A 27,798-nucleotide genomic window follows, 5' to 3' on the forward strand; every position below is an offset into this window, starting at 1 on the left:
CAGCTCTGATTTTAAGATTGTACCCTTTCGTTCAGCCACAACCTAACTGAATGGCACAATGGACTCCAAGGGCTGAAGGATTACTCCTGTGTCTATGTATCTTTGCATAGAAATGCTAAACTGTTCAAATGCACAGAGATCTGATCCAGGATTTTGTTACTTCAGAATTTTTGTTTTGTTTTTTTTCTGTTTAAGTATAAGGTATTACATGAATATCAACTCCCACGAAGACTTTTATATGGATTGAAAGAGAGCATTAGTCACAGCAGGAGAAACAGTCTAAAACTTGTATATTGCAAATGTGAGGGGAATTTTATGGAGGTGATTGGGACTCGACTGCCAGCTGGAGAGCTAGTGAGAGGCCGACATTGCCTCCTTTGGGGATGACCCATCGAATTGCAACCTAATCTGGCAATTAACAGGCCATAGATGTGCCTTTCATGGGATCTGGCCCTTTGGGAGCAGGAAACTCTTTCGAGTTACCAACAGTCACAGATTGCAACTTCTTTCGAGTACAGTCACAGAGTTGCACCCGCTGAGAGCTGTCAGCCAATCAGAGGCTGCAGTTCCTGTGCTCAGCAGTGCCACACCGAGTGAGTGGCTGCTGCAGGAAATACACCCCCTGGTCTGTCACCATCCTGTTTGATTAAATGCCCTTCCTGCCTCCAAAATTACCATGGACGAGGGCATAAAATACCACACCAGGTGTGGTTAGTTCCACCGCTGTGGGATGGGAATAGAATTGGAAACTGGGGATTAGCGGTGGAGGGAGGCGGGGTCAGAGCGGGAGGCGCGGTCAGAGCAGAGGCGGGGTCAGTAGGAGGCGTGGTCAGTGGGAGGCACGGCCAATGCGAGGCGGGGTCAGTGAGAGGCGGGGTCAGTGGGATGCTCTGTCAATGAGAGGTGGGGCTAGTGGGAGGTGTGGTCAGTGGGAGGAGGTGTCAATTGGTGGCGCGGTCAGTGGAAGGCGTGGTCACTAGGGGGCGTGGTCAATGGTAGGCGGGGCCAGTGGGAGGTAGGGTCAGTGAGAGGCGGGGTCAGTTGTAGATGGGGGTCAGTGGGAGGCGAGGTTAGTGGGCGGTGCGATCAGTTGGCGGTGTAAGTCGGAGGCGTGGTTAGTGGGAGGTACGGTCAGCAGGGGGCGCGGTCAGTGGGAGGCGGTGTCAGTAGGGGGCGTGGTCAGTGGGAGGCGGGGTCAGAGCGGGAGGCGGATTAGAGTGGGAGGCGCGGACAGTGGTCAGTTGGAGGCGGGGTCAGTAAGGGGCGTGGTCAGTGGGAGGCGGGGTTAGAGTGCGTGTTTTAGCGGAGCACGCATGCGCACAGTGGATTGTTTTGCCGTTGTCTTTCCGCTCTGTTTCGAGTGTCCGGGACGCGATGGGTTGTGATGGAGGCACCATCCCTAAGAGGCATGAGCTGGTGAAAGGGCCCAAGAAGGTGGAGCAGGTGAGCAATAACACCCCCCCCCACCCACTGAACCCCCGTCAGCTGCCAGTGCTGGGCAAGGCCTGGTGACGCCAGGCTTTCAGAGCGGTCCGCCAGCTGGAGCTGCCATGATTCCAGGGCTTGGCTGCGGGCGAGAGGTGACAGTTTTAGCCCGATGCAGGGGTGGGACAGGGCCCGTGCTCTCCGCTTGCTGAATCAGCTCAATAAAGGCCTGGACCTAAGGTGAAGCCTCAGGTATAGGAGCTGGAGGGGGTTACGTAGATAGGGAAGGTTGTAGGGGAGAGACTAGACTAGAGGGGAAGGAGTGAGTGAACAATCAGATGTTATGGGTTTACATTTTCGAATTTTTCCCAATGCCCATCTCAGCTCTAGTGTTGGTCTAGATGTTTGAGACTGGAAGGCAACGGTAGTGAGCTTAGAGCTCCTAGTTTCGCGATTTAACTTGTTGCAAGGACGCTGACACTGTTATGTGTGGTGTTGTCATCTTAAATTGAGTAATCTTTTGGGAGTATGGGAGCCAGAGTCTAGTTATAACTCCACAGTTGTGGTTTATGTTCTGAGCACCCTGTTGTGGGTAGGACATTGGAGCAATGGAAAATAGCCTAGCAGTTGAAAAGAGGTAGGCAGAGATAGTGAATGCGCTGGTCATGATTTTCCAAAATTCCCTTGATCCTAGAATGGTCCAAGCAAATTGGAAGCCCCGTTGTCATTCAAGAAAGGAGGGAGAGAGAAAACTGGGCCAGTTAGCCTGACATCTCTTTTACTTAGACTTTGTCCCACACAGAATCAGAGGAACTATGGGCAACAAGACTTTGCTACCATTCCCAGTCCATTGCAGTTTCTCTCACTCAAGCCCAAGTGCAGTCCGGCACTTTAGTGTTCTCCTTAAATGTACTTCACCAGGTTTTCTTTGGCCGACCCTGTCCTCTTTCTCCATCTGGTGGTCCCTATTCTACTGCCACTCTGACATGCATCCAGGAGGTGAAATTCATGTCCTGCCAGTCTCAGTTGTCTCTCTGACACAATGTCCTGTAGGCGCTTCTGATCAGTTCTCTTAGTTGGTTGGTGATGTCTCTCCATGTGATTCCTAGGATCTTACTTTGACAACACTGGTGAAAGATGTCCAACTTGTGTGACACCTTTCCACGTCTCACTGGCATAGATTGCAGTTGGTACTACTATGGACATGTAGAGTTGCAGCTTCATGCCTATGTTGGAAACCCCAGACCGTGTGGAGCCACTGGACAGTTGTTGGGAAAAGGTTGCAATCTATTACTAAGAAAGTCTTACAATGCACTTAGAAAATCATAGTATGATCAGATGTAATCAACATGGTTCTTGAACTTATTAGAGTTTTTTGAGGATGTAACTGGTAGGGCAGATGAAGGGGAACCAGTCTGTGTAGCGTACTCAGATTTCCAAAAGGAATTCGATAAGGTGCCACATAAAAGGCTAATACACAAAATAAGGGCTCATGGAGTTGAGGGTAATATATTAGCATGGATAGAGGATTGACTAACAGACAGGCAGCAGAGAGCAGGGATCAATGGGGCATTTTGAAGTTGGCAAGCTGTGACTAGAACCATAGTAAAGTTATGATGCAGAAAGAGGCTATTCAGTCCATCATGTCTGTGCCGGCCAGTAAGCGAAAAAAGAAACTGGCCGCTCATTTTAATCCCACTTTCCAACACCTGGTCCGTAGCCTTGCAGGTTACAGCACTTCAGATACAGATCCGGGTACCTTTTAAATTAGTTGAGCGTTTCAGCCTCAACTAATTTAGGCAGTGAAAAAATCCTTCCTCCTGTTGCCTTTTTAAAAAATTTGTTCGTGAGATGTGGGTGTCTCTGGCCAGGCCGGCATGTATTACTCATCCCTAGTTGCCCCCTAATTCAGATGGCATTTAAGAGTCAACCGCATTCCTGTGGGTCTGGAGTCACATGTAGACCAGGTAAGGACAGCAGATTTCCTTCTGCTAAAGGTCATTAGTGAACCAGATGGGTTTTTACAACAATCGACAATGGTTTCATGGTCAGTAGACTTTTAATTCCAGATTTTTATTGAGTTCAAATTCCACCATCTGCCATGGCGGAATTTAAACCTGAATCTCTGGAGTACTCGTCCAGCGACAATACCACTATGCCATCGCCTCTAATCCTTCTACCAACTGCCTTCTGGTAATTGACCCCTCAGCTTGTGGAAACAAGTCTTTCCTGTCTACCCTATCTAGGCCCTTCATAATTTTATACACCTCAATTAGGTCATCCCTTAGCCTCCTCTGTTCTAAGGAAAACAACCCTAGCCTATCCAATCTTTCCTCATAGCTGCAATTTTCAAACCCTTGCAACATTCTTGTAAATATCCTCTGTACTCTCTCCAGCGCAATTATGTCCTTCCTGGAATGTGGTGACCAGAACGATGCACACAATTCCAGCTGTGGCCTAACTTGCATTTTATACAGATCTAGCACTACATCCCTGCTTTTGTATTCGAGACCTTGCCCAATAAAGGAAAGCATTCCTTATGCTTTCATTACCATCTTATCTACCTGTCCTGCCACCTTCAAGCAGCTGTGGATATGCACTCCAAGGTCTCTCACTTCCTCAACCCCTCTCAATAACTTCCCGTTTATTGAGTATTCCCTTGCTTTGTTTGCCCTCCCCAAATGCTTTTCCAGATTGAATTCCATTTGCCACTTCTCCACCCACTCAACCAAACCATTGGTATCATTCTGGAGTCGACAGGAATCTTCTTCACTATCAACGACATGGCCAATTTTTGTGTCATCTGCAAATTTCCTAATCATGCCTCCCACATTTAAGTCTAAATCATTAATATATACAACAAACAGCAAGGGCCCCAACACTGAGCCCTGTGGAACACCACTGGAAACTGTTATCCATTCGCAAAAACATCCATCGACCATTACACTTTGTTTCCTGTCACTGAGCCAATTTTGGATCCAACCTCCCCTGTGTCCCATGAGACCTCACTTTCCTGACCAGTCTGCCATGTGGGACCTTGTCAAATACCTTACTGAAATCCATGTAGACAACATCCACTGCACTAACCTCATCAATCCTCCTTGTTATTTCCTCAAAAAATTCTATTAAGTTAGTAAGAAGCGATCTTCCCCTAACAAAACCATGCTGACTATCCCTGATCAATATGTGCCTTCCTAAGTGACAGTTTATCCTGTCTCAGAACTGTTTCCAATAATTTTCCTACCTCTGAAGTCAGACTGACCGGCCTATAATTTTCTGGCCTATCCCTTTCACCCTTTTTAAATAATGGCACAACGTTTGCAGACCTCCAATCTTCTGGGACCTCGCCTGTATCTAGTGAGGATTGGAAAATGATCCTCAGAGTATCTGTTATTTTCTCCCTGGCTTCTTTCAACAGCCTGGGATACAATCCATCTGACCCTGGTGATATATCCACTTTCAAGGATGTCAGTCCCACCAGTACTTTCCCTCTCACTATGTTTATGGTATCTAATATTTCACACCCCTCCTCTTTAACTAGGATGTCTGCATCATCCCTCTCCTTAGTGAAGACAGAGACAAAGTACTCACTGAGAACCCTGCCCACATCTTCAGCATCAATGCACAAGTTACCATGTACTGTAGGGCTGATATACCCTACCTCTTCCTTAGTTATTCTCTTGCTCTTAATGTATTGGTGTCAAGAAGATATAAGAATGTTACTGGAAATTATTTTAATGCTTTGTTCTAGTGGGATCTGTGTCTATGTGTGTCTTAATTGGATTAAAGCCAGCTAGTCTGGGTGCTGTGATGTATAGTAGTTTTGAGATGTTAAATAGATAAACGTAAGGAGGGTAGAAGGTAAACTATAAATTTGCATTTGTTAAAAGAAACCATTTAAGACTGCTGGTGAAATCTTACACCTAGCTAGAAGATGCTAAGCAATGTGTTTATTTTTTTTCAGCTTACTAATAAAATTGGTGGGATGAAAGGATGTTAGAGAGTTATACAGCACAGAAACAGGACCTTTGGCCCATCATGTCCATGCTGGCCATCAAGCACCTATCTATTTTAATCCCATTTTCCAGCACTTGGCCCGTAGCCCTGTATGCCATGGCATTTCAAGTGCTCACCTAAATGTTGTGAGGGTTCCTGCCTCTACCACCCCCTCAGGCAGTGTGTTCCAGATTCCAACCACCCTCTGGGTGAAAAAGGTTTTCCTCAAATCCTCTCTAAACCTCCTGCGCCTTACCTTAAATCTATGCCCTTGGTTATTGACACCTCTGCTAAGGGGAAATGTTTCTTCCTATCTACCCTATCAATGCCCCTCATAATTTTGTTACCTCTATCAGGTCCCCCCTCAGCCTTCTCTGCTCTAAGGAGAACAACCCTAGCCTATCCAGTCTCTCTTCATAGCTGAAACGCTCCAGCACAGACAACATCCTGGTGAATCTTCTCTGAACCCTCTCCAGTGCAATCACATCCTTCCTATAGTGTGGCGACCAGAACTGCACAAAGTACTCCAGATGTGCCCTAACTAATGTTTTATACAGCTCCAGCATAACCTCGTTGCTCTTATATTCTATGCCTCGGCTAATAAAGGCAAGTATCCCATATGCCTTCTTAACCAATTTATCTACCTGTCCTGCTGCCTTCAAGGATCTATGGAAATGAACACCAAGGTCCCTCTGATCCTCCATACTTCCTAGGGTCCTACCATTCATTGTGTATTCCCTTGCCGTGTTAGTACTCCCCACACTTCTCAGGATTAAATTCCATTTGCCACTGCTGTGCCCATCTTACCAGCCCATCTATATTGCCTTGTAACCTAAGGCTTTCCTCCTCACTATTTACAACACCACCAATTTTCGTGTCATCTGCGAACTTACTGATCATGCCTCCTACATTCACATCTAAATCATTAATGTACACTACAAACAGCAAGGGTCCCAGCACCAATCCCTGCAGTACACCACTTGTCATAGGCTTCCAATCGCAAAAACAACCTTTGACCATCACCCTCTGCTTCCTGCCACTAAGCCAATTTTGGATCCAATTTGCCAAATTGTCCTGGATCCCATGGGCTCTTACCTTCTTTACCACTCTTCCATGCGGGACCTTGTCAAAAGCCTTACTGAAGTCTGTGTAGACTACATCAACTGCGACACCCTCATTTACACAACTAGTCATCTCCTCAAAAAATTCAGTCAAATTTGTTGGACATGATCTCCCCCTGACAAAGCCATGCTGACGATCCATGATTAATCCCTGCCTCTCTAAGTGGAGATTAATCCTGTCTCTCAGAATTTTTTCCAATAGTTTTCCTACGACTGATGTTAGACTCACTGGCCTGTAATTACCTGGTTTATCCTTACTACCCTTCTTGAATAATGGTACCACGTTCGCTGTCCTCCAGTCCTCAGGCACCTGCCCTGTGGCCAGAGAGGATTTGAAAATTAGTGTCAGAGCCCTTGCAATCTCCTCCCTTGCCTCACATAGCAGCCTGGGATACATCTCATCTGGGCCTGAGAATTTATCCACTTTTAAGCCCACTAAAACCGCTAATACCTCCTCCCTTTCAATGCTAATTTGTTCAAGTATATCACAGTCCCCCTCCCTGATTTCTACACCTACATTGTCCTTCCCCATAGTGAACACAGATGAAAAGTAATCATTCAAAACCTCACCTACGTCCTCTGGCTCCACGCACAGATTGCCACTTTGGTCCCTAATGGGCTGTACTCTTTCCCTGGTTATCCTCTTGCCCTTAATATATTTATAAAATGCCATGGGATTTTCCTTTACCTTGCCCACCAGCGTATTTTCATGCCCCCTCTTTGCTCTCCTAATTATTTTTTTAATACACTTTCTATACTGCTCCAGGGTTTCCGCTGTTTGCAGCCCTTTGTATCTACCATAAGCCTCCATTTTTTATTCCTTATCCAATCCTCTATATCCCTTGACATCCAGGGTTCCCTGGAATTGTTGGTCCTACCCTTCACCTTTACGGGAGCATGTTGGCCCTGAACTCTCACTATTTCCATTTTGAATGACTCCCACTGGTCTGATGTAGACTTTCCTATAAGTAGCTGCTCCTAGTCCACTTTGGCCAGATCCTGTCTTAACATATTGAAATCGGCTTTCCCCAATTCAGGACCTTTATTTCCAGTCCATCTTTGTCCTTTTCCATAACTACCTTAAATCTTGCGGAGTTATGGTCACTATCCCCGAAATGTCCCCCCACTGACACTTCTACCACTTGCCTGGCTTCATTCCCGAAGATTAGGTCCAGTACCGCCCCTTCTCTTGTAGGACTTTCTACATGTTGGCTCAAAAAGCTCTCCTGGATGCACTTTAAGAATTCCACCTCCTCTAAGCCTTTCACACTAAGACTATCCCAGTTAAAATTGGGTAAGTTGAAATCCCCTATTATTATTGCCCTATTATTTTTACACTTCTCTGAGATTTGCCTACATATCTGCTCCTCTATCTCCCCCTGACTGTTTTGGAGGCCGATAGTACACTCCCAGCGAAGTTTGCCCTCTTTTTGTTTTTAAGTTCTACCCAAATGGCCTCATTTGAGGAACCTTCTAAGATACCATCCCTCCTTACTGCAGTAATTGACTCCTTGATCAATAATGCAATGCCACCTTCTCTTTTACACCCCACCCCGTCACACCTGAAGATTCTATACTCTGGAATTTTGAGCTGCCAGTCCTGCCCTTCCCATAATCATGTGTCTGTGATAGCAACAATATCATATTCCCATGTGTTAATCAGTGCTCTCAGTTCATCTTGTAAGACTCCTTGTGTTAAAATAGGTGCAATCCAGCCTTGTATTATTCCCTTGTGCCTTAACAGGTCTATATTTGCTCTGCTTTCCAGACTGACTTAGTTTCTCTTCTATATTTGGCTGTGCATCACCCTCTACAGTACCTCCACTCTGTATCCCATCCCCCTGCCAAATTAGTTTAAACCACTCCACCCCCCCCCCCAACTCCCAAGCACTAGCAAACCTCCCTGCAAGGGTGTTGGTCCTGTTCCGGTTCAGGTGCAACCCGTTTGAGTTGTACAGGCCCCACCTTCACCAGAAGCAGACCCAGTGATCCAGGAAACTAAAGCCCTCCTACCTGCACCATCTCTTCAACCACGCATTCACCCTCTCTATCCTCCTATTCCTATACTCACCAGCAGGTGGCACAGGGAGTAATCCAGAGATTACAATCTTTGAGTTCCTGCTTTTTACTCTGCTACCTAGCTCCTAAATTCTTGTTTCAGGACCTCATCCCTATTTCTACCTATTTCATTGGTGACAATGTGAACCACGACCTCTGACTGTTCACCCTCCCCCTTCAGAATGCCCTGCAGCCGTTCTGTGACATCCTTGACCCTGGCACCAGGGAGGCAACCCACCATCTTGGAGTCACATCCACGGTCGCAGAAGTGCCTGTCTGCACCCCTTACTATTGAGTATCCTACCATTATTACTCTTGCACTCTTACTCCTCCCACCTTGTACAGCTGAGCCACCCACAGCACCGTGAACTTGGCTCTGGCTGCACTCTCCAGAGGAACCTTCACCCTCACCGTTTTCCAACACAGAAAAATTGTTCTTGAGTGAGATGCACTCTGGGGCTTTCCTGATTACCTGCCTGCCTCCCTTCTTCTAACTGGTAGTCAGCCATTCCCTCTATGACTGCACTTCCTTAAGCTGCGGAGTGACCACATCTAAAAACGTGCTATCCATGTAACCCTCAGTCTTGTGGATGCACCGCTGTGTCTTCAGCTCAAGCTCCGAAACCCATTGCTCTCACTGGTCAAGCCAGTGGCAATTCCTGCACATGTGGTAATCCAGACTGCAAGGAGTGTCTAAGAATTCCCACATGCTGCAGGCCGTACAACACACGGGGCTGAGATCCCTTGTCATACTTTTTGTTTGTTTTTAATTAAAAGACTATTTCCTTAAATTTAAGCCCCGCTCTGCTCACTGAAGTCTCGCTCTTTACAGCCCCATTCTGCTCCCTGAAGTCTCGCTCCTTACATCCCCGCTCTGCTCCCTGAAGTCTCGCTCTTTACAGCCCGGCTCTGCTCCCTGAAGTCTCGCTCTTTACAGCCCAGCTCTGCTCCCTGAAGTCTCGCTCTTTACAGCCCCGCTCTGCTCCCTGAAGTCTCGCTCTTTACAGCCCCGCTCTGCTCACTGAAGTCTCGCTCTTTACAGCCCGGCTCTGCTCCCTGAAGTCTCGCTCTTTACAGCCCGGCTCTGCTCACTGAAGTCTCGCTCTTTACAGCCCGGCTCTGCTCCCTGAAGTCTCGCTCTTTACAGCCCGGCTCTGCTCCCTGAAGTCTCGCTCTTTACAGCCCGGCTCTGTTCCCTGAAGTCTCGCTCTTTACAGCCCGGCTCTGCTCCCTGAAGTCTCGCTCTTTACAGCCCTGCTCTGCTCCCTGAAGTCTCGCTCTTTACAGCCCCGCTCTGCTGCCTGAAGTCTCGCTCTTTACAGCCCGGCTCTGCTCCCTGAAGTCTCGCTCTTTACAGCCCAGCTCTGCTCCCTGAAGTCTCACTCTTTACAGCCCCATTCTGCTCACTGAAGTCTCGCTCTTTACAGCCCGGCTCTGCTCCCTGAAGTCTCGCTCTTTACAGCCCCGCTCTGCTCACTGAAGTCTCGCTCTTTACAGCCCGGCTCTGCTCCCTGAAGTCTCGCTCTTTACAGCCCGGCTCTGCTCCCTGAAGTCTCGCTCTTTACAGCCCCATTCTGCTCACTGAAGTCTCGCTCTTTACAGCCCGGCTCTGCTCCCTGAAGTCTCGCTCTTTACAGCCCGGCTCTGCTCCCTGAAGTCTCGCTCTTTACAGTCCGGATCTGCTCCCTGAAGTCTCGCTCTTTACAGTCCGGATCTGCTCCCTGAAGTCTCGCTCTTTACAGCCCCATTCTGCTCACTGAAGTCTCGCTCTTTACAGCCCGGCTCTGCTCCCTGAAGTCTCGCTCTTTACAGCCCTGCTCTGCTCCCTGAAGTCTTGCTCTTTACAGCCCCATTCTGCTCACTGAAGTCTCGCTCTTTACAGCCCGGCTCTGCTCCCTGAAGTCTCGCTCTTTACGGCCCCGCTCTGCTCCCTGAAGTCTCGCTCTTTACAGCCCGGCTCTGCTCCCTGAAGTCTCGCTCTTTACAGCCCCGCTCTGCTCCCTGAAGTCTCGCTCTTTACAGCCCGGCTCTGCTCCCTGAAGTCTCGCTCTTTACAGCCCCGCTCTGCTCCCTGAAGTCTCGCTCTTTACAGCCCCGCTCTGCTCCCTGAAGTCTCGCTCTTTACAGCCCCGCTCTGTTCACTGAAGTCTCGCTCTTTACAGCCCGGCTCTGCTCCCTGAAGTCTCGCTCTTTACAGCCCGGCTCTGCTCCCTGAAATCTCACTCCTTACAGCCCTGCTCTGCTCCCTGAAGTCTCGCTCTTTACAGCCCCGCTCTGCTCCCTGAAGTCTCGCTCTTTACAGCCCGGCTCTGCTCCCTGAAGTCTCGCTCTTTACAGCCCCGCTCTGCTTGAAGATATTGTTAGAAGAGGTAAAGTCAAAAGCCTAATGATACAATGGAAAACTTACATTCAAAGAGAAAGATATGTGTAAAGGAGAAAGAAGTTTGTGTGTAAGGTAGAGGCATTTTAAGATCCAACAAGTGTGAGAAGCCTCCACCCTGTAAGCCTCTAGTCTGTCTGTAAGCACCCAGAGCTGAAAGAAACTAATTTTGAATGCGACTGTCCAGGGTGTGCTTTGCCAGGTGTCTCTTTAACTGAGATTTACTGTTGCCTTAATGGGGGTGTAACTGAGAGTCAGAATAATTAGGGGATTTTTGTAGTTATTATAGTAGCAATTTTGTAGATGTATGTATGTGTTTACAATCTTTCTTGTATTAATAAATGTTTAATTTAGTTTTATAAAAAACCTCTTGAGACTCGGTGGTCTTATTACCTGCATCTCGAAACATACAAATTGCAAAAATGGGCTATGACAGTTGATTCAAGTTTTCCTCTGGGATTTAAACAACTCGGCCTTTACTATCGTCTGTGTCATAATACTGATAAAACATTTTTTTTGATTTTATCTGCCAATATTTTTTCATAACCTCTTTTTACTTTCCTAATTTCCATTTTTACTTCACCCCTGTACTTTATATACTTCTCTAGGCTTTCCACAGCATTAAGTCTTTTGTGACTGCCATAAGCTTTCTTTTTCTCTTTTATCTTGGCCTGTATGCTTCTGGATAACCAGGGGCTCTAGATTTGGCAGTGCTACCCTTTTTCTTTATGGAGACATGTCTATACTGTGCTCGTAGAATCTCGCCTTTGAATGCCTCACACTGATTTGACACAGTTTTTCCTTCTAATGGCAGTATCCAGTCCACTCTCATCAGCTCACCTCTCAGCTTTGTAAAATTTGTCTTCATCCAGTTTAGAACTTTTACTCCTGTTCTATCTTTGTCCTTTTCCATAATGATGCTAAATCTAACATTATTAGTTACTTTCTCCAAAATGGTCCCCCACGGCTAGTTCACCCACTTGCCCAGCTTCATTTCCTAAGACTAAATCTAGAATTGTGCCCCCTCTCATTGGGCTTGTTACGTGCTGGCTAAAAAAAGTTCTCTTGAATGTAGTTCTAGAATTTTGTGCCCTCTGTGCCCTTCACATTGTTCGTATCCCAATTGATATTAGGGTAGTTGAAATCTCCAATGATACTGCCCTATTGTTTTTGCATTCAGAAATTTGCTGTTCTAACTCTCTTCCACTATTTGGGGGTCTATAGTACACTCCTAGCAGTGTGGCTGCTTTTTTATTTCTGAGCTCAACCCATATGGCCTTATTTGATGCTACACCCCCACCTTTTTTTATCCCCCTCCCAGGGATGTTGAGCTGCCATTTTTGCCCCTCCTTAAGCCAAGTTTCCATTATGGCGACGATATCATGCTGCCATGTGTCTATTTGTTCCCTCAGCTCATCGACTTTATTTACTATGCTACTTGCATTTACATATATACCTTTTAACACTGCCAAATTCCTATACTGTACACTTTGTAACCTGTGCTGCTTCTGTCTTTCAGAGTCACTCACTAATTCTCCATCTCCTGTTCCCTGCTCTGAATTTGCCCTCAGGTTCCCATTCCCCTGCCAATCTAGTTTAAAATCCCCAACAGCATTAGCAAATCTCCCTGTGAGGATATTCACCCCAGTCCTGTTCAGGTGTAGATTGTCCAGCTTGTGCAGGTCACACCTTCCCCAGAACCGGTCCCAATGCCTCAGAAATCTGATCCCCTCCCTCCTACACCAGATTTCCAGCCATGTGTTTATTTGCTCAGTTCTCCTATTTCTATCCTTGCTTTTATGTGGGACTGGGACTGATCCTGAGATTACTGCTTTAGAGATCCTGCTTTTCAATCACCTTCCTAGCTCCCTACTTTCAGGACCTCATCCCCTTTCCTACCTAAGTCATAGGTATCAATGTGGACCACAACCTCTGGCTGGTGACACATCCTGCCTGTGGTTGTCCAGGACACTGGTAGCATCCACAACTTTCCACATGTTACAAGACACAGCCAAGCTGCCCTGCCATGGCTTCAATTTACTTCTCTTGCATTAACTTTATTTTACTTTGGCTTACTTATGCAACTTTATTTTACCTGGCCTCGACTTAACTTTATTTCCCTATTGCTTGTGTTTCTTACTTAAATGTAAGTAGCCCCTTCATTTAAAAAGAATGTGTTTTTCTAATTCTCAGCTACTTGATGACACTCCCTAGCAGCAGCTTTTCACCAACCAATTAACTTATGTTTCTCCTGTGATGTTAGGTGCTAGGTGCTGCTGACTGCTTGACTTGGGGTCCTCCTCTCGCACTTTCCTCTAGGTGCTGCTGGCCGCCTGGCTTGGGGTCATCCTCCCTGCGGAATGCCATAGTAGGACACAAAGAGACTGCAAATAGATACAGACAGGTTAAATGAGTGGGCAACAAGGTAGCAGATGGAGTATAATGTTGGGAAGTTTGAGATTATTCAGTTTGGTAGTAAAATAGTGACGTTGAATTTTTTTTAAAGGTGTGAAACTTCTAAATGTTGACATCAGACTTGGGTGCACTTGTACAAAAAACACAGAAAATCACCATGCAGGTACAGCGAGTAATTAGGCAGGCAAATGGCACATTGGCCTTTATTGTGTTGTGGTCACTTTGACAAACGGGACCATGGGAGTCTCAGGTACAGGTCACGATCGTTTATTCGAGCAATTGCAAGGGGAGAACCATCTCAATGCAGTTTGAGATAGCACTCTGCTAAATTACAAGTGTTCAGTATATTTATACATTATTGGTCACGTACAAGAACAGTTTCCAGATTCCGATCTCATCAACTTATAGGTTTACATTAAACAGACATCTCTGGGAACAAGTACGTGCACAGTACATCCCTATATTTTCTACCCAGGTTAGAGACCTTTCCTCCTACCTAAACTAGGACCATCTGTTCTTCCCCTATCTGTTGAAGAGCACACTTAATTTTCATTGTTTTCCAACCTAAGTCTCCAGTCTAACTCCCAGCACCTTGCTGGTGATTGCAAACCCTGAGGGTGTACAAAGTTTGAGAGTGTATAAGGTTAACTGTTTAATTGTTGATTTACTGGTTTGCACTGGCCTGCCTATGATTCTAATTTAAGTAATTCATTCCCTTATTAATTCTCCCTTACCATAAATTCTCATTTACTTTCTTCCCCCTAACAATTGCAAGGGGATTGGAGCACAACAAGGAGGTTTTGCTGCAACTTTACAGGGCTTTGGTGAGACCACACTGGGAGCATTCTGCACAGTTCTCATCTCCATGTTTGAGGAAGGATATACTTACATTGGAGGCAGTACAAGAAAGATTCACCAGATTGGCTCCTGGGATAAGAGAGTTGTCCTGTGATGAGACGCTGAGTAAATTGAGTCCATATTCTCTGGCGTTTAGAAGAATGAAAGGTGATCTCGGTGAAGTTTTCTTACAAGCCACTCACCATCCTGACTTGGAACCATAATGCCATTTCTTAATGTCACTGGGTCAAAATCCTGGAACTCCGTTCCTAACAGTACTGTGGATGTACCTACACCACATGGGCTGCAGCAGTTCAAGAAGGCAGCTCACCACCATCTTCTCAAGGGTAATTAGGGATGGGCAATATATGCTGGCATAGCCAGCGATGTTCACATCTCAAAAGTGAATAACAACAAAAAAATTCACTGTGTTATTTGGGCCTAGGTGTAGTTTATGGTAGCAGGTCCCTGTAGCTGTAGATTCCTTGAGTCACAATTGCTCTTTGAAAATCATCAAAGCATGAAAGTTTTTAGGAGCTAGAACCATTAGACCCAACACATGTCCTTTTAGCGATCAACCCCACTGTCATGTTTTCAATTCTTTAAAAAGGTTTTTCCACAAAAGCATTTGGCGAAAACTATTATTAACGAATATTGGAATCTTAGAGCAAAGTGCAGAATTTTTTTTAAATGATGTAAGGTTTTTAAAATGCTAATCTTTGATGTTGTCCATGTACTGTAAATAACCAATTTGTTAGCACTGCTACCCCTAGTGTTAAGAAGCCTCTGATCCTTTTGGACTGTCAGTAGAGGGGGATAAAATAGAAACCAAGAGACAGGCAGCCAGTAAGGTGCAGCAAAGATAGTCATTTTTTTTTTATCAGACAACTATTTGGATAATGAGGTCTAGCGAAGGCTATGAGAATTTTGGAGTACAGGAGAGTAGCAAAATTTCAGCAGTATGACCCATCTGGGGGAGCATGGCATTTTGAATGTTTTGCATAATTACGTAGGCAAGTTCTACTGATTTGAAATAATTGAATTCAATCGTAAGTGGGGAATTGAATATTCATATGCTTTGAAATAAAACTGCAATAAGTTGTAACGAATATCGTCTTTCCAGTGTTACTCAGGCTGCTTTCAGAGAGACTGAAGAAGCACAAAGTGCAAAAGATACAAGTATCCAGTTCAGATTGCAAGATGTTATGACTGGTACACTCCCTTTATTTTTAAATTCGTTCATGAGATCTGTGCATCACTGGCAAGGCCAAAATTGTTGCCCATCTCTTATTGCCCTTGAGAAAGTGGTGGTGAGCTGCCTTCTTGAACCATTGCAGTCCATGTGGTGTAGGTACACCCACAGTTCTATTAGAGAGGGAGTTCCAGGATTTTGACCAGTGAGAGTGAAGGAACAACGGTATAATTATAAGTCAGCATGGTGAGTGGCTTGGAGGGGAGCTTGCAGATAGTGGTGTACCAAGCTTCTGCTGCCCTTATCTTTCTAGCTGGCAGTGGCCTTGGATTTGGAAGGTGTTATTTAAGGAGGTTTAGTGAGTTCCTGCAGTGTAGCTTGTAGATGGGACATACTCGAACCATGATGCGGTGGTAGTGGAGGGAGTGAATGTTTAAGATGGTGGGTGGGGTGCTGATCCAGCGGGCTTTTTTGCCCTAGATGGTGTCAAACTTTTTGAGTGTTGTTGGAGTTGCTCTCATTCAGGCAAGTGGCGAAGATTCCATTGCACTCCTGACTTGTGCCTTGTAGATGGTGCATAGGTTTTAGGAGTCAGGAAGTGAGTCACTTGCCTCAGAATTCCCAGCCTCTGCCCTTTTGTTGTGGGTGCAGTATTTATATGACTAGTTCAGTTTCTGCTCAAAGGTGACTACCAGGAGTTAATGGTGGGAGATTCAGTGATGGTAATGCTGTTGAACATTATGGGGAGATGGGTTAGATTCTCTCTTGTTGGAGATGGTTATTACCTGGCATTTGTGTGGTGTGGATGTTACTTGCCAATTATCAGCCCAAGCCTGCATGTTGTCCAAGCCTTGCTACATGTGGGCACAGGCTGCATCAGTATCTGAGGACTTGTGAATTGTGCAGTCATCTTCGAACATCCCCACTTCTGACCTTATGATGAAGCAACTAAAGATGGTTAGGCCTAGGACACTACCTGAGGAACATGTGCAGCAATGTTCTGGGGCTGAGATGATAACAACGACCGAGATTGTGCTAAGTGTGACTCTAACCAATGGAGAGTTTTCCCTGTTTCCCATTGATTTTAGTTTTGCTTGGGCTCCTTGATGCTACACTCTGGCCAATGTTGCTTTTGTGTCAAGGTCAGTCACCCTCAGTGAAGCTCTGGAATTCAGCCCTTTTGTCCATTTTTAGACTATGGCTTTAACGAAGTCTGGAGCTGAGTGCCCCTGGTGGAATCTAAACTGAGTATCAAAGAGCAGATTATTGCTGAGTAGATGACAGGACTTACCTTGCCAATTTTCCAAATTGTTGGGTAGATGCCTTCCAGGTTGTACTTACAAAGATGGTGCTAGAAATACGTGGGTATATATATCAAGAAAGGGTTGACAGACTGGGTCTCTTTTCTCTTGAAAAAAGAAAGCTTATGGAGAATGTTTTCTCTTGTGGGGAAGAAGCCGTCAATATAAGATAGTCACCAAGAAATCCAATAAGAAATTCAGAAGAAACGTCTTTACCCAGAGTGGTGAGAATGTGGAACTCACTATCACAGGGAGTGGTTGAAATGAATAGTAAAGATGCATTTAAGGGAAGCTAGACAAACATGTGAGGGAGAAGAGAGAGGGTTACAATGATAGATTTAGGCGAGGAAAGATGGGAGAAAGCTTCATAAGGAATAGGAACAGGAGTAGACCATATGGCCCATCGAGCCTGCTCTGCCATTCAATATGATCATGGCTACCATTGGGGTTCAACTGCGTTTTCCTGCCCTCTCTCCAGATCCCTAAACTCCCTGAGAGACCAAAAATCTGTCTATCCCAGCCCTAAATGTATCCAATGATGGAGCATCCACAACACTGTGGGGTAGAAAATTCCAAAGATTCACAACCCTTTGATTGAAGTAATTTCTCCTCACCTCAGTTCTAAATGATCGTCCCCTTATCCTGAGATTGTGTCCTGTATTCTAGATTCCTCAGTCAGTGGAAACAATCTTTGTGTCTATCCTGCCAAGCCCCTTCAGAATCTTGAATGTTTCAATGAGATCACCTCTCATTCTTCCAATCTCTAGGGAAGAGAAGACCAATTTACTTAGCCTCTCATTGTAGGACACGCCCCTCATCCCAGCGACCAATCTAGTAAACCTTTGCTGTCCTGCCTTCAATGCAAGTATATCCTTTCATAAATGAGAGAACCAAAACTGCACACAATATTCCAGATGTGGTCTCACCAAAACCCTGTACAATTGGAGCAAGACTCTTTTATTCTTGCACTCCAATCCCCTTGCAATAAAGGCCAACATGCTATTTGCCTTCCTAATTGCTTGCTGCACTTGCATGCTAACTTTCTGCGTTCCTTGTACAATGCCACCCAAGCTTCATTGAACATCAACACTTACAAGTTTCACAACTTTTAAAAGTACTCTGCTTTTCTATTCTTACGACCAAAATGAATGACTTCACACTTTCCTACGTTATACTCCATCTGCCATCTTGTTGTTCACACACTCAACCTGTCTATATCTCTTTGCAGCCTCTCTGTGTCGTCCTCACAGCTTACCTTCCCACCTTGCTTGGTATCATCAACAAACTTTGATACATTGCTCTCTGTCTCTTCATCTAAGTCATTAGCATGGATTGTAAATTTATACAAAAGGCCCCAGCACTAATCCTTGCGGCACTCCACTAGTCACTGCCTGCCAATTTGAAAAAGCCCTGTTTATGCCCACTCTTTGCTTTCTATCCGTTAACCAATCCTCTAATCATGCTAAAATATTATCCTCAATTCCATGAGCCCTTATGTTGCCTATTGACCTTATGTTTGGCACCTTATTGAATGCCTTTTGGAAATCCAGGTATATTACATGTACTGGTTCCCCTATTTCTACCCTAATGGTTACGTCCTCAAAAAACTCTAATAAATTTGTCAAACAAGATTTCCTTTTAGTAAAAAACCATGTTGACTTATTCTAATCATACTATGTTTTTTTAAGTGCATTAAGACTTCCTTAATAATAGATTCTAGCATTTTTCCAACAACTGATGTTAGGCTAACTGGCCGGTAATTCACTCTTTTCTCTCTCCTTTCTTAAAATGTGGTGTAACATTTGCCAACTTCCAATCTAATGGGACCATTCCAGAATCATAGCGAAGCACATCCACTGGCTCTGCAGCTACCTCTTTTAGAACCCCAGGGTGTAATCATCAGCCCCTGGGGATTTGTTGGATTTTATTCCCTTAAGTTTCTCGAATACTTTTCTCTGCTGATATTAATTTCCTAATTCTTTTTAGCTGCTAGGTTACTGTCTATTTCTGGTATGGAACTTTTATCTTCTGTTGTGAAGGCAGATGCATAAAATAGAATGAGAGAGTAAACTAGCCAGAAATATAAAAACAGATTGTAAGAACTTTTATAAGTATAAAAAGGGTTCACTGCCTCTGCTAATTCCCCATTCCCCATGATAATTTCTCCTGTCTGTGCTTCTAATGGGCCAAAGTTTACTTCAGCTACTCTCTTCCTCTTTATATACTTATAAAAGCTCTTACAATCTTTTTTATATTTCTGGCTAGTTTACTCTCTCATTCTATTTTTTCCCTTATTATCATATTTTTGATAGCCCTCTGCTGGTTTCTAAACACTCACAATCCTCAGACTTTCTATTATTTTTTTGCAACATTGTAAGCCTCTTCTTTTAATCTAACTCCCTGAGTGAGCCATGGATGGGCCTTTATCACTGAGTTTTTGTTTCTCAATGGAATTATTTTTGTTAAAGATTTTGAATTGTTTTTAAAATGGTTCCCACTGTTCACTCCCCCAAAATAACACATTTTCTTTGTTACAAGCTCCAGTGATGTCTTGTTTAATGATCTGCCCAATGGTATAACCACTGTTAGGGGACCTATTAAGTACTCTCACCAATGTTTTCTGACTCTTGCTATTTCTAATTTCCACCCATGCTGATTCTACTTCATGATCTTCTGAGGCCAGATCCTTTCTCACTAATGTCCTTATTTCATCTGTTACTATCAGGGCTACTCCACCTTTGCCATTCTGTCTTTCTGAAATATTGTGTATCCTGGAATATTTATTTCCCAACCTTGATCACCTTGTAACCATGTTTCCGTAAATTTCAGTCATTTACTTCTATTTGTGCCACTAATTCATCTATCTTATTGCAGATTCTTTGTGCATTCAGATAAAGAGCCTTTAATTTCAATTTTTTACTTTTATTCCCCACAATGTCCTTATTCGCCGATGTACAATTTTTGTTAAACTTTCCTTTCCTGCCCCATTTTGCTTGCCTTTACCCATATTGCTATACTGTTCTGATGCCTTGACCTTTCTCTTTGGATTTAGAAATCTCTTTTCACCCAAACTCTCCCCTGACCCACCCCCCGCACCTCCCTCGAAAGTTTAAAGCCCTGTCCACAGCCCTAGTTATACGATTGGCCAGGACACTGGTCTCAGCCCGGTTCAAGTCGAGCCCATCCACATGGAATAGCTCACTCTTCCCTGAGTGTTTGATACCAGTGCCCCGTGATTCGAAACCCCTTCTTCCCACTCCATTCTTTGGGCTTTATGTTTAATAATTCTCTAATCTGCTTGACCCTATGCCAATTGGCACATGGCTCAGGTAACAATCCAGAGATGATTACCTTTGATGTTCTGTGTTTTAATTTGGTCCCTAACTTCTTAAATTCTCTTAGCAGAACATAATTCCTGATTCTTCCTATGTCGTTGGTTCCCACATGGTCCATGACAAGTTCCTGTCCAGCCACGAGAAGCTGTCCTTAATCCTGGCGTCAGGCAGGCAATGCAACCTTCAGAGCTCCCAGTTGTAGCTACAGAAACAGTATCTATCCTCCTGACTATACTGTCTCCTATCACTACAACATTCTTCTTCACTTCCTGCACTTGAATGGCACCCTTCACCATGGTGCCACGGCCAATCCACTCATCCACGTTGCAGTCCTTCTCCTCATCCACACAGGTAGCAAGCACCTCATACTTGTTGGACAAAGTCAAGGGCTGAGGCTCCTCCATCACTGCTCCTGATTCCCTATACCTGCCTGATTTGCAGTCACACCCTCCTGTCCCTGACCATTGACCAACTCTAAGGTTCTGCCTAACCTATGGGCTGTGATTGCCTCCTGGAGCAAGGTGTTCAGATAACTCTTTTCCCCCTCCCTAATGCCTTGCAGTGCCTGCAACATTCCACAGAATCCCACAAGCTGCAGTTATGGCACACCATTTCAGCACAACCTTATTTATTTAATTAGTCAATTAGTTAATAATTTATACAGATAAAGGAATAGAAAGTTGCAATCACCTATAGCTTGGAGGCAAGGAAGAAAACTCACCAATTGTTGGAGGCGGGAAAAAAAAGTAGAAAACGGCACCTCTTTTCTCCTCTGCACCAAATTCCCATCTGAACCAAATTCCCAATGACACACACTGCCTATGCCTCACTGCAGCATAGTCCCCTTTCTGTTCGTCCCTTTACTCTGTCAGTGGGGCATAAATAATGGCATGGAATGTTCGGGCTGAACAGCCTGTTCCTGTGCTGTACATTCCATGTAATCCTATGTATGTCACTGTACCGCCACCCCTAATGAGTATGTTCTGTCCCACCAGGGATGGTGATGGTGGTGACTGGGATATTGTCTGGGATTATTCTGTAAATATGATTATGTTGGGCTGTTTCATGACTAACCTGTGGAACAGCTCTCCAAATTTTAGCACAAGCCCCCAGATGTTAGTGAGAAGGGCCTGTAGAATCGATTGGGCTGGGCTGTGCATTTGCTGTTCCTGGTGCCTAGGTTGATACCGGGTAGTCCATTCGGTTCTGTGCGTATTTGACTTTTCTGTAGTATTTTGATCTAAGTGACTTGTAAGTAATTTGGGGGAGAGATTTTTCTAGAGGAAGATACAGAAGGAAATTGGGCTGCAAACGATGTACCCTCTAATTTTTTTCGTTAGCGTGCATGGACGATTAGTTTAAGTGCATGGTCCCTTAAAAGGCTTTTGTGCAGATGCAAACATTCGATCACTTAAAAGGCCGACTTGTGCATGGCTTGTAGAGAACTTTTGGGTTGCTGCACAGCTTAGAGGGAACATTGGTTGGGAGTGGAACAGGGAAGGCAGATGGAGAGGGATGTTATGCGTAATTGACATGATTTTCCTGCATTAGAGTTTTCAATTCCTTTAATTTTAGGACATTTTCAATTCAGTCAATTCAAAGCCTCTTCTCTCATACCTTTATTGCAAAGAATCCATGTTGACCTGTGTAATAGATTTCATTCTCCTATTGTGAAACAACTTTGCCATTCTGTATATTTATAGATTTGTGTTTCTTTTTCAGGTTGATAAAAATGCCGCATTGGCTGCCCGCTGGAATTACTGTGCTATCAGTCAGAGACCACTGAGGAAACCCATTGTCGCTTGTGAGCTTGGAAGGTAGGAGCTAAATTAGGAGAATATAATCAATTGGGTGTATTTAGCAGAATTATCTTATAATCCAAAATGCTTTTTGTGGGCAGCAGATTTTTGTACACTTACTGACACCTGCCTATGATGCATCCCTGTGAATATTTTCTCGCTATGTAATTTTTGGTCAGATATTTTGGATAGAATTTCTTTAGCAATGGTGGCAAGAATTGGCATACTGTTCACATTGCATTGATCAATTTATATTATCACAAATGAGAAACACTGATCCAGCCCCTTCTCTTCCTGAGGGATTTTAAAATATAAAAACACCAGGATTAAATGGATCTTTCAAGGAGTGAAAATCAAAGAAATTTTCTTGAAGATGAGTTTCTGCAGTCACTCTTGAAGTATGGCCCAGGAGCAGCAACAGAATTATTTTTGAGGAAATGTTCTGAGATTTTCCAGCAGCTGAAAGGTTACCATCTCTTTGAAATTCCGAGGCCCACCATAATCTGTTTCCAGCCCCAACTTCACCCAAGTTAGCCAAAGGTTCAGGAGCTTTCACCTAGCATGTAGAAAGTCAGCCAAGGTTAGACACGCTTCTCTGTGGTGGTCTGAAGTAATTCCCTAAATGTAAAATGTAAAACTTCGTCCTTTTGACCTGGAAGCTAATGTGGTACGAAGGATGGAGATGTGCTTGAGGGGTTTGTTGGAGAGTTTAGTTGGGATTAGGTGGGTGGGCAGGCAGTGGTAATGAGGGTTGGCTGGCAGACTGTTCGTGGAGTCCTGGGAAAAGTATTAAATTTAGAGGTAACTTTTGGGTGAGTTAAAATACAACTTTATTTGTTCATGGGATGTGGGCATAGCTGACAAGACCAGCATTTATTACTCATCCCTAATTACTCTTGAGAAGCTAGTGGTGATTCACTTGAATCACAGTGGTTGATGTGATGTAGATACACCCACAGTGCTGGTGGGCAACAAGTTCAAGGATTTTGACTCATTACAGTGAAGGAATGGTGATGTTGTTCCAAGTCAGGATGGTGTGTGACTTGGAGGAAACCTGCAGGTGGTGGTGTTTCCCATGCATTGGCTGCCCTTTTCCTTCTAGGTGGTAGAGGTCACAAGAATGCAAGAATTAGGAGCGGGTATAGGAAATTCGGCCCCCTGAGCCTGTTCCTCCATTCAATAAGATCATGACAGATCTGATTGTGGCCTCAACTGCACTTTCCAGATGATCAAAAATCTGTTTAACTCAGCCTTGAATGCATTCAATGAACCAGCACCACAGCTCTGAGAAAGAGAGTTCCACAGACTAACAACCCTCTGAAAGAAAAAAATTTCTCCTCATCTCAGTCTTAAATGGGAGACCCCTAATTTTTAAACTGTGTCCCTTAGTTCTATACTCCTCCAAAAGGGGAAACATCCTCTCAGCCTCCATCCTGTCAAGTTCCCTCAGGATCTTATATGTTTCAATAAGATTAGCTCTCATTCTTGGCAACTCCAATGGGTATAGGCTCAACCTGCTCAGCCTTTCCTCAGGAGTTTGGAAGGTGCTGTTGAAGGAGCCTTGGCTCTTCTTGAGGTTTTCTTGAGAGCTACTTTTTGGTTTTCGAATGCCCCTTTTTCATCCTCATGAACCCCTTTATTAGGCAAAGCAGTCACGTAGTAACATTATTTACTGTATTGATATTGAATATTTTTAACGTTTCCTCCTTCAGATAGATAACGTAGCATAAATACCAAAGACTATATATTATTAAATCTTTTAACTTGAAATCTATAAATAAAATATTTTTGAGTATTGCTGAAGCTTTTCATCTTGTACTCATCAGGACACTTCAAAAGAATACTAATATAAGGGGAAAGCAACAATTTATATTGTATGAGAAGAGACTGTTGATTGGTTGGCAAGTGGACTCTGATGGGTAGATGCATTGCCACGGAAAATGCACCAGTGATGGTGACTGACAGTTAACTGTCAAGCATTGTTTGAAATTTAAGCCAGGCAGCTTTATACTTATTGGTTAAGGCATTCCCCTGAGGAATGAACTTGCGAATGGCTGTCACTTATTTTGTTTAGCTGAAACAGGCACAATTTGTGTACATGTTCTTTCTGTCTGCAAAGAAGAGGGCCCTGTGTATTAATATATGTAGCTTCCAGTACATGTAAATGTGCCACATTGTGACCCTGACTGACAATCTTAAATTGGTTGTTAGCTCAGTTCTTAGCACACTGAGGATTATTTAGCAAATGTTGTCCAACATTTAATGTCACATCTAATGTCGGACACTGTTTTGAGTTTTGCAAGCATGGGCTATCTGGGTACCACCTGTACCTTGACCGTTGCGAACAGCAACTGGGACATGCTGTTTGATACGATCCGCCAGTCTTTGGGACGTCCATACCTAGCATTACACTGAAATTCATATACTGTATTACTCATTTGTGTGAAAGGCAGAACGTCTTGTTGACTTGACGGCAGCTTCCTGCTAGTGGCGAATACCACTTGTGTTACTATTGCGTAGTAGCGGCTAGCTTCATGTGTTGCTCAAATTTTTGAGATACCTTGCCCTTCCAGGGTAATCTGAGGTAGACTGGGCCGAAAGTGACAGCCTTAGGCCCATTCATGAGTTTGCGTGATATACAATGCAACAGGTGAAGCTAGCTGTCTCACGCTGCTACTAAGCAGTAGCAACATGATTGGTATTTGCCACTAACAGGAAGCTGCCGACAAGCCAAAATGACGTCCTGTCTATCACACAAATGAATAACGTGGTATATGAATTTCAGTGCTAGTGTGATGCTAGGTATGTAGGCCATGTGTCTCAAAGACTGGCGGATCGTATCAAACAGCATGTCCCTATTCGCAATGGTCAAGGTACAAACCCTACCCAACCAGCCCATGCTTGCAAAACTCAAAACACGGTGTCTGACATTAGATGTGCTTCTGCAACTGGACAATGCTTGCTAAATAATCCTCAGGGTGCTAAGAATTACGCTGACAACCAATTTAAGATTGTCAGTCGGGCTTGCAGTGTGGCGCATTTAAGTGTACTGGAAGCTACATATATTAATACACACGCCCTGTCCCTTGAAGGCAGAAAGAACGTGTACATACATTGCTCTTGTTTCAACGACACAAAATAAGTGAAAGCCATTTGCTGACTCATTCCTCAGGGCAATACCTTGACCAATAAGCATCAAGCTTCCTGGTTTAAATTTCAAACAATGCTTGGCAGTTAACAGTCAGTCACCATCACTGGTGCATTCTCCATGGCAAAGCCTCTACCAATCCGAGTCCACTTGCCAACTAATCAGCACTCTCTTCACATACAGTATAAATTGTTGTTTTCCCCTTATGTTGGCATACTTGTGAAGTGTCCTGATGAGTGCAGGACCAAAAGCTTGACATGTCACTTTTTTTCAGCAATACTCAAGTTCTGTTCCACCAAACAACTAAAATATTTTTGTTCACTTCTCCCATACTCAGTTTACAAAATTAAAATTCTACTTGGCAAAAGGTAATTTATTGGGAATGAAACTCACCTCTACAGCATCTTTTAAAAATTAATTGCAAGATTTTAGTACTCTTCAGCATCCTTAGATTTTGTTTCGCTAATTTCTAGTTTCTTTCCCCTCAATAATTTTGCTTAAAGTCAGTACTGACAAACACGTCAGGATACTGACTTCCAAAGGCCCAACTGTGCAACAAGGGGAATACACACAAATTAATTCTGTAGCTCCAAGCTAACCCATCAGATAATGAATGGTGTAATTCACATATATTTCATTTCAGTGATTTGTTTTTCCAAGCTAATGCACCTCCTTACATGATCATCCATGCTTTAATGAAACATAGATTGGAACTCTTCAGCACAGAAACACCCCAGTGACATTTAAGATGAATGCCATTTTTAGAGGTGTTTAACTCACTAACTGTACCCTCCAATGCCATACTTTTTATAATGGACATTGAAAGTCTATACAGAAATGTAAAAACAGTCAGAGGCATGCTGGCTATCTGAAATCATAGAATGTCATGGCACAGAAGGAGGCAGTTCAGCCCATCGGGCCTGTGCTGGCTCTTTGGGAGAGAGCTATCAAATTAGTCCCCCACTCCCGTCTACTCTTCCCCCATGGCGCTGCAAAACTTCTTTCCTTTGGATATTTATCCAATTCTTCACACCTTGCTGCAAAGTATTATTATCTGTGATTTATTAAAATCAACTCCCATCACAGTCAGAGGTTGAATTAAGGTAAGTTTGACAATTAATTCAAGTAAAATACCAAAAAAGAAAGAAAAGCAAAATAAACGTTAGGAGAAAATTCACCGGCAGCAGTGCAGCCAACAGCACCACCATTGAATCACCAGGCAGCCACAACTTCCGTGAGATTTTCTATCACTTGAATTACTCACTATTGCCCTTTGTTTGGCACAGAAAACCTTTCAAAACCTCTATTTCTAAATGCGGCTTCACTCCTGCTCCACCTGGCACAGAGGGTCACAGTCAGTAGTCCTCTTGAGAGTGCCTCTGCAGGCGGAGCTGTCGGTGTCTTTAAAGAATTTGAGAGTGAGACAGTAGAATTCTATTCTGGTGGAGGCCCCACTGTTTCTCAATCATCGCGACCTGTGAGTGCCCCTCCTGTAGCTGCTGCTTCCCTCCCCCACCTGCATCCCCGACTCTAGCCTGTCCACCCCTGAACCAGGTCCCACACCCAACCAGGCTGACCTTGGGTGAGCGCCACTGAGTGAGGCCGCTTGCTGCTTGTTCAGATCCTGCACTCCCACAACCAAATTCAGTTTCAGCATGATGACGGCAGTGAGACCAGCCAGAATAACTGCTTCAGCTCCCCCAACCACGGGTTCCTTCTGTTCCGGCTGCTCCTCCTATCATAGATTCTGTCTCCTGAGGAGCAGCAATAGTGAAAGAGAGAGAACCTGTGATTGGAGGAGCTGGGGCAGTGAGCATAGGAGAGACAAAATCTGTGATTGAGGAGCACCTTTCACAGATCCTGTGTCTCCCACATTTTCTCTCATTTGACGCCCCACCATTGATTTCTCGTGGTCTTTTTGGGGCCTTTTAAGTGTGAGTTTGCCCGCCGTTTCCAGTGTATTTTGAACCCTGATTTTGTAGATTTACTTGTGCACTGTGAACTTGTACACTACTGCCACTGTGCAATGGTGATGGAGAGAGTAATTATTTAAGATGATAGATGGGGCGCTGTTTAACTTTGGTGTTGAGCTTTGTGCGTCTTGCTGGAGATGCACTTATCCAGGCAAGTGGAGAGCATTCCATCACACTCCTAACTTGTGCCTTGTAGATGGTGGACAGGCTTTGGAGAGTCAGGAGATGAATTACTCTCTGCAGAACTCCCTTGTAGCCACAGTATTTATATGGTGGGTCCAGTTAGGTGCCTGGTCATTGGTAACCCCAAGGATATTGATAGAGGGGAATTCAGCGATGGTGATGCCATTGAATGTCAAGGAGAGATGGTTAGAATGTCCCTTGTTGGAGATGGTGATTGCTTGGCACTTGTGTGGTGTGTATGCTATTGCCACTTGTCAGCTCAAGTCTGAATGTTGTCTAGATATTGACGTCCAACAACCACAACCATTTTTCTTTGTGCCATTGATTTCAGTTTTGCTAGGACTCCTTAATGCCCCACTTGGTCAAATACCGTTTTGATGCTAAGGTCAGTCACTCTCACTTCACCTCTGGAATTCAATTCTTCTGTCCATGCTGTCGACTGTACACCAAGTTTGTAATGAGGTCTAATGCTGAGTGGCCTTGGAAAAACCCAATCTGAGCATTGGTGCGCAGCTTATTTTTGAGTAAGTGCCACTTGATAGCACTGTTGACAAACCCTTCTATCACTCTGATGATTGAAAATAGACTGATGGGGCGGTAATTGGCCAAACTAGATTTGTCTTTTTATGGACTGG

The 27,798-nt window shown here is 44.4% G+C and overlaps 1 protein-coding gene across 1 annotated transcript in view; it reads left to right on the forward strand.

The window, feature by feature from the left end:
• Window positions 1–1,273: 1,273 nt before the first annotated feature.
• The window catches only part of rtf2 (replication termination factor 2), a 177,066-nt gene continuing 150,541 nt past the window's right edge, over window positions 1,274–27,798 (forward strand). The window contains exons 1-2 of the mRNA XM_078555501.1: window positions 1,274–1,443; window positions 21,783–21,877. Coding sequence (XP_078411627.1) covers window positions 1,375–1,443; window positions 21,783–21,877 — 164 coding nt within the window. The 5' untranslated portion in view covers window positions 1,274–1,374. The remainder of the gene's footprint in view (window positions 1,444–21,782; window positions 21,878–27,798) is intronic.

The sequence above is a fragment of the Cetorhinus maximus genome, chromosome 13 (genome assembly GCF_964194155.1).
Source record: "Cetorhinus maximus chromosome 13, sCetMax3.hap1.1, whole genome shotgun sequence".
NCBI lineage: Eukaryota > Metazoa > Chordata > Chondrichthyes > Lamniformes > Cetorhinidae > Cetorhinus > Cetorhinus maximus.